The sequence below is a fragment of the Oncorhynchus masou genome, chromosome 18 (assembly GCF_036934945.1).
Source record: "Oncorhynchus masou masou isolate Uvic2021 chromosome 18, UVic_Omas_1.1, whole genome shotgun sequence".
NCBI classification, from domain to species: Eukaryota; Metazoa; Chordata; class Actinopteri; order Salmoniformes; family Salmonidae; genus Oncorhynchus; species Oncorhynchus masou.
Genome location: NC_088229.1, coordinates 50,820,601 through 50,838,034, shown reverse-complemented (window position 1 = coordinate 50,838,034; position 17,434 = coordinate 50,820,601). Strand labels below are relative to the sequence as shown.

The 17,434-nt window shown below is 44.1% G+C and overlaps 1 protein-coding gene across 2 annotated transcripts; it reads right to left on the bottom strand.

Annotated features, from left to right (window-relative positions):
• Nucleotides 1-23: 23 nt before the first annotated feature.
• On the bottom strand, nt 24-15,586 carry atp2a1l (ATPase sarcoplasmic/endoplasmic reticulum Ca2+ transporting 1, like). 2 transcript variants are annotated; one of them, XM_064923597.1, is made up of 22 exons: nt 15,299-15,586; nt 12,919-12,936; nt 12,288-12,370; nt 10,466-10,570; nt 9,682-9,820; nt 8,905-8,985; nt 8,552-8,637; nt 7,581-7,878; nt 7,104-7,270; nt 6,713-6,801; nt 6,408-6,510; nt 5,620-5,868; nt 5,143-5,361; nt 4,858-4,969; nt 4,069-4,295; nt 3,621-3,841; nt 3,081-3,283; nt 2,575-2,794; nt 2,128-2,245; nt 1,781-1,898; nt 1,178-1,222; nt 24-340 (listed from the first exon to the last, which is right to left on the bottom strand). In XM_064923597.1, exons 1-21 carry the CDS (start codon nt 15,414-15,416, stop codon nt 1,218-1,220), a joined length of 2,979 nt encoding a protein of 992 aa, XP_064779669.1. In that variant the 5' UTR covers nt 15,417-15,586; the 3' UTR covers nt 24-340; nt 1,178-1,217. The 2 variants fall into 2 exon arrangements, with proteins under 2 accessions (XP_064779669.1, XP_064779668.1); XM_064923596.1 differs by lacking the exon at nt 1,178-1,222 and having other exon boundaries at nt 15,299-15,585.
• Nucleotides 15,587-17,434: the final 1,848 nt, after the last annotated feature.

The window sequence follows — 17,434 nt, the reverse complement described above, 5'->3', positions numbered from 1 at the left end:
AAAAAAAACAACAGTCAAGGGTATCCAAGTTTAACAAAAAATCTCTTTTTAATACATTATGTCTATGAATAAAATCTTAAATATTTGAATATTGTTTTGGTGGAGTAAAACCCCAATCCAATTGAATCTCTTTCCATATACAGAGGTTGTTTTATGTGCATTTTTAAATTTTTTTATTTTTTTTTCTCGTTGACTTTCCTGTTCTGTCCCCTCTGTTCTATTGGTTGGCTCACAAGAGCTCCTCATTCATTGGTTGTGAACGTCATCGTTTTCAATCTTCTCCTCCTCGTCCTCCCTTTCTCCACCTCTCTAATTCCTCTTCTTCTAGATTTCTATTTTTCTAGAGGGAAAGAAAAAAAGCAGTAAATCAGAGGGAAAGAGCAAACTGCAATGTTAGTTTTAAATCAAAGCTGGTGAAATTAGCAGCAGAGATATGTAATGAAACTATAATTACCATGTTATTTCAACCATAGTAGTATTATCACAATTGCTATAATACTACAATAGCTAATTACTAGTTTTTCTTGTCATTATTTTTTCTATAAAGATTTCTATGCAATATTATTAGTATAGGGTCTGAACGTTCACTATGTAAATATTACAATATGGTTATTTACTGCAGAGGTAAAGTATACTGAGCAAAAATATATCACACTTTTATCGAATAATCGCTCATATTACAAATGTTTATGGCAACAACAGTTACTGCGTCAAACATCTACCCACTCAGACCCACGCCAATGCCGAAGCATCTAGACAACTCACAACAGCAGCAACAACAGGACATGATTCATGATATCCTGGTTTGTGCTGTATAACTAACTTCTATGTCACAACCGTACAAGTTGGCTACACAGCACAAACAGATCTGGGACAAATCCCCAAAGCCTACTGATACATCACTGATACGAATGATACGTATAACAGTGGAAAACAACATCCATAAACCAGACCCGCAGAATACAGAGCAGTACAGATACAATACAGAAGTAGCATGTCCACACACATTTGAGCATATAGGCTAGAGATCCCCGGGAAGACTGAAAACGACAAGAACGCAACTTGGGCAGGTTGTAAAACACAGGTTCGCTTTGCACATGTACACCCACTCTCCTGACATAAACACAATGACATACACACAAAGAGAGAACCGCTAGCGATGCAGTTGGTGGGATACCTTGCTGTGGTTACAGGCTAATGGTGGGTGATAGGCAGGATTAGTCTGTAAAAAGATGATTCAACGTGTTATTGAGGAATGAAAGGATGGAGTTATATGATTAAAAAAAAGAGAATGAGAGAGAGGTGAGAGTGAGTATGAAGATAGGAAGAAGGAAGACAGGGAGTTAGAAAAAGGAGTTTAGAGAAAAATAATGAATACAGGGAGTTAGAGAAAGAGAGAGCAGAGTATAGAGATAAAGAAGAAATAAAGGCAGTGAGAGCCGATGATAAAATGATTGAAACAATTGAGAGAGACATTTAGAAGAGGTTAAACAAGCATTAACATTATGATACAAATGGTCTTAACCAGAAGGCAGGATTATTCATTTCATACCAAATAAAAGATAACCAGGGTGAATGAAAGAAGGAATTCATTTAAGATTTTTATCGAAGCTGTTATTCAAATGGAGAACAAGGAATGTTATACTGCTAGGGTATAACTGTTATACAAAGTACTTTAGAAGCAGAATTGCTTGCAAATACAAGGATAGAATACCATTCATTTGGTTACAATGGTAAAGGTGTGTTTGTGTGTGTGTGTGTGTGTTAGAGGCACACTTACTCTCCAGGTAGTTACGGGCGACAAACTTCAACACCTCGTCAATCAGGATGACAGGGAAAGAGAGTTTCAGGACAATCAACCATTGCTCCACGTTCAAGTGAGTCAACTTGAAGACCATCTGGGCGGGAGAAGGGAAGAGAAGAACACAAGGTTATTAGGGAAGAACAACTGACAAACTACTGGCAGAAAATACTCAGTAGTGTCTTCTGAGCAATATAAATGTCACATTTATTAAGAATAAAAGCATATGATGGGACCATTTCCACAGTGCCAGAGGACTGTGATAAGACCATTTCCACAGTGACAGAGGACTGTGATAAGACCATTTCCACAGCGACAGTACTTACGGGCAGGGGGTCAACGTAAATGATCATGAAGTGGAGGGACATGGAGAGAGCCATGGCTCCAACCAGCCACAAGTTGCTCCATGGGGGCATGCGCACCAGAGACTGGTTCTCAGACAAGCTGTAAGGGAGGGGCGTTAAAGGAGGCAATTTAACATCACATGATTAGTGTGTGTGTGTGTGTGTGTGTGTGTGTGTGTGTGTGTGTGTGTGTGTGTGTGCGAGTGCATGCCTCTGCGTGTGCTTGTGTGTCTGTGCTCTTGCATCTGTATATGCGTGTACGTGTGCGTGTGTGTGTGTGTGTGTGTGTGTGTGTGTGTGTGTGTGTGTGTGTGTGCAACAGTGCATGCCTGTGTGTGTGCTTGTGCTTGTGTGTCTGTGCTCTTGCATCTGTATGTGTATGAGTGTGTGTCTGTGCATGTGCCTGTGCGTGTGCATTCTGCGTCTGACCTGTTGAGGGCGTTGGACATCTCAATGGTGACCAACACGGACAGAGCCATCGTCATAGGGGGAGAGGCCTCAAACACCTTGCATGTAACGCCAACGAAGTCTTCGTTGTCGTCGTGGCACTGCATGAAGTGGGACAGCTGGTGGAAGGTGACTCCGGGGCCGGTGGGATCGTACATGAACCACCAGACGGCAGCTGCGACAGTGGCGGCACCGACATATCCTGGTGCGGACCAAAGAGACTTACCGTCAGACACAGACTCAGGTGGTGGACACCTTGGTGGTGTTCAACCAGCCCTTACAGGACCCTACTAATGCAAAGCAGACAGGGGATATGTCCTAAATGGCACCCTATTCCCTTCATAGTGCACTACTTTTGACCAGGGCCCATATTCCCTATAGAGTACAAACCTTATTGGCCCAGGACAAAAATAGTGTGCTATGAAGGGAATAGGTTGCCATTTGGGACATAAACAGATTGTTCCCCTGTCCTATTCTTCCACACTTACCTCCAATGACCATATATCTGAAGAACAGCCAGCCGGAGATCAGGGGCTCCTTGGCGGAACGGGGGCGGCGGCCCATGATGTCCAGGTCGGGGGGGTTGAAGCCCAGGGCGGTGGCAGGGAGACCGTCAGTCACCAGGTTGACCCACAGCAGCTGGACGGGGATAAGAGCCTCGGGCAGACCCAGGGCAGCAGTCAGGAAGATACTGAATGAGTGAAGGGAAGAAAAGGTGGATTGATTGATTTAGGTTTTACAAGTGGTTACAAGTTAAAAAAGTACAAATCCCAGAGACTAATAGATGAAAGCAGACTACAGTTGAAGGGATGGGGAGGACAAGGAGGAGAGAAGTTAGGTCCCTAAGCTAATGCCTAAGCTTTAGCTTGATGGGCTAACACAATCTCTGATAGCCCGGGTTCAAAAGTTGGTCCCATACGAACACTCACCAGACAACCTAATACCTAGGTTTTAGCTCGATGGGCTAACACAGTATCAGAGAGCCCAGGGTTCGAACCCAGTCCGTCCCGTATGGACAGAACACTCACCAGACGACCTCACCAACATTGGAGGAGATGAGGTAGCGGATGAACTGCTTCATGTTGTTGTAGATGGCGCGGCCCTCCTCGACGGCGGACACGATGGAAGAGAAGTTGTCGTCAGCCAGGACCATCTCAGAGGCAGACTTGGCAACGGCAGTGCCAGAGCCCATGGCGATGCCGATCTCGGCCTTCTTTAGGGCGGGGGCATCGTTCACACCATCACCGGTCTGGTTTAAGGGGAGGGAGAGAGAGAGGGTCAGTTGAAGTGGTGCATGTACAAGTCAGTCATTCAAAGATCACTGGAGGAGTACTGGATCACTTCCAGTGCACTAACAGTTACGTTACAGGAATTTGGGGTAAACTTTGGATTCACTTGAACTACTATAAAACGTTTGAAGACTTGTGTATTTTATAGTATATTGCATGTGTATCTACAGATATGTCTTGGCCTCACCATGGCGGTAATCTCATCTTGGCCCTGCAGGAACCCAACGATCTTGGACTTGTGGGAGGGCTCCACACGGGCGTAGCAGCTAGCGTTTCTGACAGCTTCACTTTGCATTTCAAATGAGGGCAGGTCGTCGAACTCACGGCCAGTGAAGGCCTTTCCAGTCACATCCTCGTCCTCTGTGAAGATGCCAATACGACGGCAGATGGCCACTGCGGTTCCCTTGTTGTCACCTGAGGGAGTCGACGGGTGACATTAGCCAATCAGATGAAGGATAAAGAGAATGTACTGTACAGTAATAATGACCAGGGGTGGAATCGAAGGGGAACTGCGTTTTCAACGTGAAACTCATTTTGACATTTTAGTTGGTGAATTTACAGTTGTTGTTTTTTACAGTAATTTTACAGGAAAAAAATGTTTCTCTCCAATTCAACCCCAGGTAATATGTGACTGGGAATTAGCAACAAACAAAACATGCTAATATAACGTGGAATACGTGGAATACAGTCTATGTAAACAGAGATATTAACACAATAGACACGTGATAGCACAGACACAACAAAAACCATTGTGGATGCAACATCACTTTCAACATAGACAAGTATAATATTTACTTAAGAACGGAGGCGACACAAACTAGATCAAAGTCACGGGAGATTATAATATTTACTTAGAAACAGACAACACAATCTAGATCAAACTCATAGATAAAGGAAACATATACACAGTCACTTTGTAAAGGAGGATGGTCTGTATTGGGAATGGGTGCTAGAGAGGAGGTAGTGGTACACTAACCAGTGATCATGATGACGCGGATTCCAGCAGCTTTGCACAACAGAATGGCGGGCGTAACCTCTTTACGCGGGGGATCCAGCATACCAACGCAGCCAACGAAGGTCAGGTCAGTCTGGGGACGAGAGGAGTGAGGGAGAAAGGTGAAGATGAGTCAAAACCAACTTGGATATATCTGGCTAGACATCCATCCAAAAAAAGGTGTCCATCCACGTATCTGTCCATGTATCCATCCATCCTCTCATCTATCCTTCCATCTATCTACAGAGAGAAATATTTTTTTCTCACCTCGTAATCAATGAACTTGGTGGCATCCTCAAGCTTCATCTCCTCGACTTTCAGGGGGGTGTCACGGGTGGCAAGTGCCAGGCAACGCAGGGTATCGCGGCCGCAACCCCATTCCTTGATCACAGCCAAAATCTTTTCCTTGACGGCACTAGTCAGGGGAATGCGGGTGGTGCCAACGCGAACATAGGCACATCTGTCAATCACACCCTCGGGGGCACCCTATTTGAGTGAGGAGGAAACGGAGGAAGGTTGGGTTTTCACAAAGGGACCAAATCAAACTCCTTCCATTCCTGCTTTGAAAATGCAGTTGTCACTAGAACTGTTGAGAGACTATAATTTAGTGGCTAATAAACTACTTGCAACAGAACAATGAGGCATAAGCCCATGTTCAACACACTGGAGGAAGAGGACTAGAAGAAGAGAGCTCGAAAGTGGAGAGAGAGAGAGAGAGAGAGAGAGAGAGAGAGAGGAGCTGACCTTCACAAACATCTTAGCTCCACCATCGCCCTTGGAGGGGGTGCAGTACACAGACATGGACTTCCTGTCGCGGGAGAACTCCAGGGTGAATTCCTTCTTCATCAGCTGCTTGATCACAGCACAACAGGCATTGGCTCTATCAGGCTTAGAGAGGCCTGTAACTTTGGAGTTGAACACGTTCATCTTTTCAACCAGGCAGCACATGGCAGTCTCGGTGGCCTCGCCCACTTTCTCATAGATCTTCTTGGCCTGGAGGGAAGGGAGATAAATAGAGATAAAGTGTTACAGAAAAGAAGTTAAGAAGAGGCCGAAGGTGGAATCTACAGCAGCGGGACACCTTCGTAATCATAAAACATGTTACTTGATGTTTGTTAGCCACGACGGCAGGGAGTACATTTCAGTTGCCAAGCGGAAAAGGTTGTGGTTTGAATACCCGAGCTGACAAGGTGAAAAATCTGTCAATGTGCCCTTGAGAAAGGCACTTAACCCTAATTTGCTCCAGGGGCGCAGCAGTTCTACGGCTGACCCTGTAAAACAACACATTTCACTGCACCTATCCGCTGTATGTGACGACTAAACAACAAAGTTCAAAGCTTTGTCACAATGACTTTGTCAGAGCACAAATATGTGTTAGCCATGTCGTTTTATCTGTGTTTAGGGGACTACAGAAGAAAATGAGCGACATAGCAAGAACTTGATGGGAAAACTGAATGGACGGAATGAATGAATGGTGCGCTGTCCCTGCCTACTAATGTGATAAAGGAATAACAAATAAATCAATTCATTACATCGTTGTAGTCCAGAGAGGAGTCATTGCACAGGGCGCTGATGGTTGCCAGCTCAACAAGGCCATCGTAGGATCCGCAGGGGGTCTTAGCACCTCCCTGGGAGCTAAGAGAGGGAAGAGATAGAGAGGTGGAAGAAAACGGGAGAGAGAGATTGACAGAGGGAAAGAAGGAAGATATAGGGAGAATAGAGAACGAGGGAATAAAGAGAAGATGCGTTCACATAGCGGTCATATGAGGCTCGGTAGCTTGAATGGCACCTATGTCGTAAAGTTAATGCTGGCTGCCACAGAAACGGGACTACTTACACCTCTCCCTCGGGGGTGTACTTGGAGCCGGAGATGTCGAACATGTCCAGGTTGACATGGTCGCCGTCGACATTCTTGATGATGAACATCTAGAGAGGAAGAAACAAAGGGAAGTTGTGAAATGACTGTTCAGTTTGTGTATGTGTGTATGTGTGTATGTGTGTAAGTGCGCGAGTCTGTCAAGTGTCTGAATGTGCCCAAATTGGTCACATAGGGAACAATGTGCTGCCCAATGTCCCAGTGAAATGTGTGTCTGTGTACAAATGTGTCTGTATGTTTCTACTAAGACAACCATGGCAAGCCACATTAAATCGGTTCGGAGTCCGGATTTGGCCCGTGGGCTGCCAGTTGCAGACCCGTTATAGGGTACTATGTTCTGTGCTGCACCCACCTTGGTCACACACATCTGGTTGGTGGTCAGGGTTCCGGTCTTGTCAGAGCAGATGACTGAGGTGCAACCCAGGGTCTCCACAGAGGGCAGAGAGCGGACAATGGCGTTCTTCTTGGCCATACGGCGGGTACCGAGAGCCAGGCAGGTAGTGATGACAGCGGGCAAACCTGGTAGAGAGATGATAGTCGAAACCGTGAGTAAATCAAATAGTAGTGATATAGTGAGAATAACATAGTGTGCACTTAGTCAATGGAATATCACATACAACGAGCATTGTGTGAACCGCACATACCTGGACAACCACGCACATGTGCACACACAAGTACACACACAGACACACATACACGGACACGCACATACACACCACAACCCATCTCTCCCCCAAAGACACACATTCATGCCCCCTTCCCCTCCCCATGACATCTCTCTTTCCCCTATCCATCCATCCCTCCCTCCCTCCATCCCTCTCTCCCTCACCCTCAGGTATGGCGGCCACAGCCAGGGCAATGGCGATCTTGAAGTAGTAGACAGCACCACGGATCCAGGAACCTCCATGGACGGGATCGTTGAAGTGGCCAATGTTGATCGCCCACACGGCAACACAGATCAGGGAGATGACCTTGGACAGCTGCTCGCCGAACTCATCCAGCTTGGCCTGCAGGGGGGTCTTCTCTTGCTCGGTGGCGACCATCTGGTCGCGGATCTTGCCAATCTCGGTGGAGACGCCGGTAGCCACAACCACGCCAATGGCTCTGCCGGCAGCGACGTTGGTGCCCTGTGGTTGGTAGAGGTGGAAGTGGTGGAGGATAGACAGTGAGAGAATAACATAGAATTTAGTATACAATGTTTTAAAAATGTTTTTATATGGTTATACACCATTTCACACTGTACACCCTGTTACAATCTGTTATACACTACTGTAGGCCTTCTGTTCATCTAGGAACCAAGAGGATTAAGACAAGTTTACTAGTCATGAATAGAGAACGCTAGAGGGTGTGTTTACAAAAGAGCGAGAAAGAGCGAGGGCCAGAGTGAGGGATAGAGGTGTAGAAAAAGGATGGAGGCAGGTAGGGACAGGTGAATACAGAGAAGAAGGATGGAGGCAGGTAGGGACAGGTGAATACAGAGAAGAAGGATGGAGGCAGGTAGGGACAGGTGAATACAGAGAAGAAGGATGGAGGCAGGTAGGGACAGGTGAATACAGAGAAGAAGGATGGAGGCAGGTAGGGACAGGTGAATACAGAGAAGAAGGATGGAGGCAGGTAGGGACAGGTGAATACAGAGAAGAAGGATGGAGGCAGGTAGGGACAGGTGAATACAGAGAAGAAGGATGGAGGCAGGTAGGGACAGGTGAATACAGAGAAGAGAAGTAGCGACACAGTGGTGGAGAGGAGAACAGAATAGAGAGATAGAGGTATGGAGGGAAGGAGGGGTGGAGGGATACTTGCAGAGAAAAGCATGTTCTTCTTGTCCTGGTTGACGGCTCTGGGGTCGGGGACGGGTTCAGTATGCTTAATCACACTGACGGACTCACCTGAGGGGGACCCACAGACAATGGTCAACGAGAGGACACAAACAAGAAAACAGTATGCAAGACAATGCCTTACATAGGTCTAAAAAGCACCCTTTCTCACATTTCTTATAGGACTATAATGTAAATAGGTCTTTAGACCTGATTGTGTTCTTTATCCGTAATGATTTTTAATCATGTAACTGTGTATTGTTTTTTTAGTTTCTGCATAGTTGAAACAACATGTTATGTATTATATGGTAGGGAGTTGTGGTGTGTAAGGATCCTCACCAGTAAGAATGGACTGGTCAATGCGGAGGGTGGTGGAACGGATGGCAACAATCCTGATGTCAGCGGGGACTTTGTCACCAACTGGGGAAGGAGGGGGGAGAGATAAGTATGCATGCTTAACCTCAACTGACACATTATACACCAACCAATCAAAATAAGCCGTAGGAATGCCATAGAAATGACTGGCTTGAAGGGCAACAGGTGTACTATGATAAATGAACACCAGTGGGTAATGGGAGAGATGGGAGAGAGAGAGAGAGAGGGCAAGAAGGGGAGAAGAGGTGTGGCAGGTGGTAGGGGGGTATTTATACCCAAGATTTTGTTTTCCTTCCCTCAGCATGATTTCACAGCCGTTTGCCCCCTCCCTCCTTCCCTCCCTCTCGCTGCCTTATATGGGTAAGCGGCCTCCCCATCTCCCCTCCATCCTGCTCTTGAAAATCCTTTCAAATATACACTCTGTGGTTCCCTAACTTTCTTTCTCAACAGTTTACACAATAAAGCCACTTAACACCTAAAGTGGTAAAAAAGGAAGGAAACCATTTGATTGGGTAAGCGATAATAAACTGCATGTATGTGTTAGGGGGACACATACAATTAAAACATTGACACATTGAGTCATCAACAGTCAGATGAATTGTCCTTTATCATGCTTCAGCTTGAGCTAATTTGCAGCATGAGTCTATAGTCTAGAGTCCCTAGTCTCTAGGTCTTTAAAATGGTGTACAAGAAATTACAGAATAAAAATAGAGGTAATTAAGAGAAAGATGGGTCTCTCACCGGACACCTCCACAATATCACCAGGAACCATCACATTGGCCTTGATCTTCTGCACGCTCCTTCTGTCAGTACGGAAGACTTTGCCCATCTCAGGCTCGTATTCCTTCAGAGCTTCGATGGCGTCCTCAGCATTGCGCTCCTGTGGCAGACAACCAGACACGCGTGCAACTACAGTCAATACAAACACCCACTTTCAATTCTAACACAGCTACAGTCGATGCAAACACCAAGTCCCGGGACTGTAGTCAGCACTGACGTAACCACAGACAATACAAACACCTAGTCATAACATACAGGCATAACTATACACCTAGTCACAACATGTGGCCCAAACTCATAACACAACTACAGACAATACAGCTGAAATGTTAAGGAAATAGACCATGGTAAAACTAACAGAGCCACAGTCAATTTATTTTAATTGTATTTATTTTACCTTTATTTAACTAGGCAAGTCAGTTAAGAAACAAATCTTATTTTCAATGACAGCCTAGGAACAGTGGGTTAACTGCCTGTTCAGGGGCAGAAGGACAGAATTGTACCTTTGAACTTACAACCTTCTTGTTACGAGTCCAACGCTCTAACCACTAGGCTTACTCAAAACATGCCCGGCTGTCATTCTCACTGGTGTCCAAAAGTAATTCTGCTTCAATTGAGCAAACTGATCTTTCTCAGTAACCCTAACCCACGTGCACTATGTCACCAACCCACATGCTATAGGTCATCAAATCTGCGGGTATGTATCATTGCTCAACATGCACGTGTGTATGTCAACACGACTGACCTGCCACACTCCAACAACAGCGTTAGCGATAAGGATGAGGAGGATGACGAAGGGCTCAACAAAGGCAGTGACGGTCTCCTCACCTTCCTCAAACCAAGCCAGCACCTGAGCACAAACAGGTGGACAACAGAGGAAAATGGTTAGCATTTGGTGTCAGCATTTGCATCACAGCATACAGTCACGCTGTCTGCAGGAGAAACCGTGTTTGATCACAGTCAAATCAATGTTAAATCGATGCAATTATTATCTGATACAGTGGTTTTGTGTAAAACATCAAAATAAATTCCTAGTAACATTTGTGGCATGGCAATAAAGTTGTCTGATTCTGAATCTGCCGCAAAGCAAGGAATGTCTATGGGCTATTTGATAGTCTGTGGTTGTCTGTAGGTTTCTGTTGATTTATATATGGTTTACACATGTTTATAATGATGTTATGGATTTTAGGACATGACAATTCTCCAGAGGGAAGCCCTTGGCTTAAAAGCCCTTGGGAAGCTGTGAGGATGTTTCAGATGATTGTGAATAAGCAGTGTTCAGAGGGCACTGCAGGGCACTATCAGGCATTTAGAAAATGATTTCATGTGTGTGTTCCATCACTGTTCTATTTTAGTCTGTTTACTGTCTTGATACTCTTACACAGACTCAATACTAGTGTACATGGGCACAACAACAGGTGGCAAAATTGTTACAGGTTTAGAAATAAACCTACTTAACTTGCATTTTGTTAATTCATTTATAAATGCTGTGTGCGAAAATGTTTGAATTGTGTAAATCGTATGTTTTATGCATCTGAAATTTTGCATTTGCAATTTTGGAATAGTAAACTTATGTCGAAATATTTAAAAAAAATAGTCGCACACTCCATATAGGCTCTCAACACTTTAATGGGTAAACACCAAATCAGCTGGCTGTGTTAAAATGTTTTCTTAAATTGTGTTGATGTTGTTCAGCTATTGTCTAAAGTGAAGCAACTGCTCCAGTTTGCAGTTTAATGCTCCAGTTTGCTGTATTTCACAATGACGACACAATCCCTGTACACTTGATCTCCATGTCCCATAACTCCATGCTCCTACAGTATCCACTTCAACCTTCTCTACCTCTTTCTGTGGAAGCCCATCGTTCCTTCCATCAGACCTGACCTTTTCCCGAAGGATACAGTTTCTCTTCCCTGGCTTGAGTCTTTCTTAAAATAAATCATTACCCCCTCGACCCCCCCCCCTTACTCCTTGCACCCCCTGTCTCTCACCCACTCCTCAATATTTGCCTTCTAAGGCCATCCTGACAGCTGCCCAAAGCGTGTGGTAGGAATTAATACACCTCCAACCACCCCTCTCAAGATCAAATAGGGGGTGCTTATATTTGTCCTGTTCAATGTACCCCCACCCCAAGTTCTCCTGTTCAAAAATATATTTTAAGAGGGAAGGGGACTTGGAGTGCCAAGAGAAGGTACAAGTTGTTTGATAGGGTGACAAGACAGCAATGCCAAAGCAGTGATATGCAGGATCATCCTTCAGGCCAGTGGCTTGGGTTACAGGTGTAGGCCTACAACTTTAAGTGCCACTGTCACAGCTGTTTGATATTAATTACGGGTCTTAACAAAAAATGTGTAGATTCGGTATGAGGGTGTATGATGGGTGGCCCCCCCCAAAAAAAAAAAATAAATATGAAATAAGTATTTTCCTCTCACTCTGGGGTGGGAAGGGAATTAAACTTGATGTTAACATCTTGAAATAATTTCACAGGTGTTCTTGGCTACAATTACTATTATCGTGAGCAAAATAACCCGGATGAAATAATACAAGCATAGCCTTTGTTTACTCACAAAAGAGATGCAGGCAGCCAGCAGCAGGATTCTGACCAACAGATCCTCAAACTGCTCCACAATCAGCTCCCAGGTGGTCTTACCTGAGAGAAAGAGAGAGAGAGGGAGAGACAGAGAGAGAGAGAGAGAGAGAGAGAAATAGAAAAAAACGTATTATTAAATAATGTTCTGAGAATTTGTGTGTATTTGTTATTTTTGTCTGGTGTCTGGAGGCAAGATAAGCATTATGCCGAATGCTGTGTAAGAGAGATAATGTATGAAATGTTTTGCTTGATTTCCAACCCCAAATAAGTGATTATCATATAAAAAAGGGAAATTACCCATGTATTGAATGATTTGGAGTCATACACCTATAAATGTGGTTGCTCAGTTACCAGGATTATACAAGAGTGTGAGGATTATACAATAATGTGCAAGAAATTCCACAATCAAGCGATTGCTTGCATGTTTAAATTAACTCCTGATAAAGGTTGATCTTATTTTGGATTGAAGCCAGTAGTCATTTTTAAAATGATGTGAATCACGTGTAAAAAAGTATTCATAGTATTGATAAACGTTGGTACATTTCCACAATGTGCTTCTTATTTGTGAATTTGGATGAGTGACAGTTGATGTGGAAAAAAACACTTACCCTCCTCAGCTGGCAGTGCTGGGGTTGTCCAATCACGATGCAGGGAAGGGAAGGTGGGCAGAACCCAAAAAACAACATTAGCACAAAATAAATTGCATGATATTGTATGATATGTCAGACTTAGCTTAGTTCATCACCACTTGGACTGGGAAGATATATAATATAGTTAAACAATGATACATTAATTATTGGATCTGTTGTACATACAGACATTTTAAAGCACAGTTTGGTGAATGTCTATATACTTACTTTCAACCATTTTGGGTGAACCAAAAACAAAAATCTCACCTAGACAAACTGTACTTTAAAGTGTCTTTGTGTACAACAGATTCAATAAATAATGTATCAGTGTTTTAACTATTGCTCTGTATCAACAAGCCTTAAAATCTGGAAGAACACACTAATTCAACATAACATTTGGATTGCCCATAAACCAGAAATGCATTGAAATGTAGCCCATGGAATTGTGGACAATTATCTGATAATAGCAATTACCATGTTGCTGATTGTAGTCTTTCCTGTAAGTGTATCGATACACTTGCTTATTCATCAAATACTTTTTTGCTACAAAAGCATGATCATTAACAAACTGTGGCCAGAAATGCAATTGTGACCAGCTTATACAATGTTAAATTAACACAAAATGGTGTGGGCATTTCAGTGAGCTAATCATCTAACTTTGCTTGGTCTATCTAGTTCACGCTGCATGCAATTGGTCAATGATCAGCAACTCAGTGATCATATTTCATATCATTCATCCCTGTTAGCCATCTAAGGACCTCCCCCTCTGCACGAGGACAAAAATTATGCTTTTAGAGTGCAGTGTATAAAGTCAGAAAATCTCCTGTCTCAGCCACTCCCTGTCACCAATGGAATACCCCAAGGCTCAATCCTAGGCCCCACACTCTTCTCAATTTACATCAAAAACATAGCTCAGGCAGTAGGAAGCTCTCTTCCATTTATATGCAGATGATACATTCTTATACTCAGCTGGCCCCTCAGATAAAAAAAAAGCTCTACAACAAAGCTTTCTTAGTGTCAAACAAGCTTTCTCTACCCTTAGTTAAATCTAGACTTGGTTTCCTCTATTGTAATCACTCCTCTTTCAGCCAAGCTGCCAAACTAACCCTGTTTCAGATGACCATCCTACCCATGCTAGATTACGGAGACATAATTTATAGATCGGCAGATAAGGGTGCTCTCGAGCGGCTGTTCTTTACCATTCGGCCATCAGATTTGCCACCAATGCTCCTTATAGGACACATCACTGCAATCTATAATACTCAGTAAACTGGTCATCTCTGTATACCCGTCGCAAGACCCACTGCTTGATGCTTATTTATAAAACCCTTTTAGGCCTCACTCCCCCCTATCTGAGATATCTACTGCAGCCCTCATCCTCCACATACAACACCCGTTCTGCCAGTCACATTCTGTTAAAGATCCCCAAAGCACACACATCCCCGGGTTGCTCCTCTTTTCAGTTTGCTGCAGCAAGTGACTGGAACGAGCTGCAACACACACTCAAACTGGACTTATCTCAATCTCTTCATTCAAAGACTCAATTATGGACACTCTTACAGACAGTTGTGGCTGATTTGTGCGATGTATTGTTGTCTCTACCATCTGGCCCTTTGTGCTGCCCAATAATGTTTGTCCCATGTTTTGTGCTGCTATCATGTTGTGTTGCTACCATGTTGTGTTGTCATGTGTAGATGCCTTGCTATGTTGTTGTCTTAGGTCTCTCGTTATGTAGTGTTGCGTTGCCTCTCTTGTTGTGATGTGTGTTTTGTCCTATATTTATGTTGTATTTAAATAATTTGTTTAATCCCAGGCCCACATCCCCACCGGAGGCCTTTTGCTTTTTGGTAGGCCATCATAGTAAATAAGGAATTTGTTCTTAACTGACTTGCCTAGTTAAATAAAACTGTAATAAAATGCTCGCCCTGTATATTACCCATGAAGACTCTTGAGCCATCACCCGTCTCTCTGCCTCCCACTCTTCTTCCTTTCCTCTTTAAATAGCCCTTCAAAGCCCCCAAAAGTCTCTGCTTCTCCGTCTCTGCATGTCCATGTCTACCACCTGTGGCAACTAACCTAACCCTTTTCTAAAAAAATAATCCAACACAGAACCTCACTGTCCGCTGCTCCCTAAAGAAGAAAAAAAACTTCAAAGTGAGGAAAACTTGTGATGTCCTTAACAGATATGATCCTTCCTTCACATATTAAACATCACATCTACTGGTTGTAAATGCCTAACCCAGTGGTCTCTATGCCACAGGGCACACCTCCCGTACTTAGTCTATTCTACCGTCAGTTTCCATTTCTTTTCTATGTCCCCCTTTCTTCATGCACCCCTCCATCCCTCCGTGGGTCTCACCATTGGGGCCATACTTGGCCAGGTTCTTCTTGACTTGGTCTGGGGTGAGACCGGTTTCCATGTTCACCCCGAAGAAGGCCAGGCATTCTGCCGGCGTCTTCGTGTGCGCGTTCTCCATCCTTGCTACTGGCAGTGTCTAGGCGTGCTCTTTTGATTTGCGTTGTGTTGCTCCTTTTTCTTTTGTGTGTGGTGCTAGGACTTGTATTGGTCCCTTGATTTTGTTCGACCCCTCCACAAGCAGGAGTGCTGGACTGACAGAAAGGCGAATAAGCAAACACTGCTGCAGGGTTTTATATCAGCACGGCCACACTATTGGTGGGGACCCCAATTGTACACGCCTCTAAATTCCAGCATGAGAGATATGGGATGGTGAGGGTGGGGCTCGAGGTGGAGTAATAGGGAGGTAAGCTGGTAGACTTGGACAGGAATTGTGGACTTGGCCTGGGGGAGGAGGGGGGAAGGGGGTGTGTGGGGGGATACGGAGTTGAAGGGGGGGGGGGTGTACCATGGAATAAGAACTGTTTTTGGAACATGCATGGTCAGTGGAATAAGGATAGGGGAGAAGGTGAGAGAGTGAGACAGAAGATCTTGCAGGGGGAGGAGGGGAAACATTGAGTGACGGCTCAACTGGTTTCTGCTGAGGAAGGGGGCCGAGACAGAGAAAGAGTGCGAGAGAGCGAGACGGATAGAGAGAGGTGGTGGAAGGTTAACTTAGTACAAGCATTAGCGGAGCGCAGTGACATCGAAAGCCTAGACAACCAGGGTGGTACATTGATGCATGGGGGTTCACATGGAACCGAACAGATAGTTCAAACCACAGTTATGCCACTTCTGTTGGGCAATGTTGGGGGGCATTTATCATCGTAATTATCTCACTGCACCTCTTTTCCTTTCATTAAACAAGTATCAAAAGACTTGTTGGAAAGATGAGAGAGATCAAGCATACCTTTTGAGGCCTGGGGGATCTGGGGAAGCATGGAGTAACACCGTGTGTTAGAATGTGAGAGCAAATGAGAAGAACAAAGAGAAAGAACAAAAGAAGGGGAGTGAGAGTGAATAGAAGGGTAGAGAAAAGGAATGAGGGGATAAAAGAAGAAAGGCGTTAGAGTATGAGTTAAAGGAATGACTGGTGGGGCAGCAGGAGAGGAGAGCAGGTAAATCTTACTATCGCTCAGTAGAGAGAACCCCGCCGTGGAGAGAGGGGAGGGGAAGGAGGGAAAGGCAGTTGGGAGATATGACGCAGATTAAGTAGATGTGTGACAGTTGATCCCCGAAATCGACACCCATGCAGCAACTGTACAATGTCTTCTTGTGGCTGAACCAGAGCATTGATTCGGTTAATGCCTGCCGACTGACGAGAAACAAATGAGAAGACCCAGGTAAAATATATTTTAAAGAGAAAAGATAGTGGCATAGAATATTAAAGTTACCAAAAATGGACTTTGAAAGTCAAAGACATAAATCTCTAGGAATTAGGTCAGTGGTTAACTGGTGCATTACTTGGACTTTATGGAAGTATCATATGTCATTGGTCAAAGGGTCATTGATAATTTAGATTTATGCACTTTCAATCAGTTCTGTAATGTATCTCACTTCAAGTTTGAAATATTCTCGGAGTACGGTTGTTTTTCTTACTTCACTTGTAAGAGAAAACTGTGGCCAGTTTTATAGATAAAAAAAGAAAGCCTAGTTGTATTTATTAACCCAGTTTGATGACGCCATGCAAGTCCAGATCTTTCTCTAAATCTAATACTCAATAAAAAACAGTTGTCTTCCCCACTGGTTTAATTTACCACTTGTGTAACAGCTCATTTTAAATGGGCACCTCCTGACCTAAAGGCTGTTACGGAGTTTCTTCTAGAGAGAAACAGAAGTTGTCATTCATCCGTGATGAATAACCTAACAAGCGGTCCTCTCGGGCACCACCTATGGTCATGGTTCATTGATTAATGCCTTACTCATGGGTCTGTGGTTAAGTCTCGGTCGAATGGTGAATGTAGTACAATGGAGGGACATAGGAAAGGTATTTCACATTTCTTGAACAACCATTCGGTTTTAACAAAGAACCTTAAAGACGGAAAAGCAATGAATGTGGTACAATAAAGTGACATAGGAAATGTATTTACACATTTCTTG

Coding starts and splice junctions, on each gene's coding strand:
- atp2a1l (XM_064923596.1), bottom strand. CDS start 15,416: ATGGAGAACGCGCACACGAAGACGCCGGCAGAATGCCTGGCCTTCTTC. Junction 2,246..2,574: donor ATGTCCAACGCCCTCAACAG/GTCAGACGCAGA, acceptor CCTCCCTTACAG/CTTGTCTGAGAACCAGTCTC. Junction 1,899..2,127: donor TTTACGTTGACCCCCTGCCC/GTAAGTACTGTC, acceptor TCTCCCGCCCAG/ATGGTCTTCAAGTTGACTCA.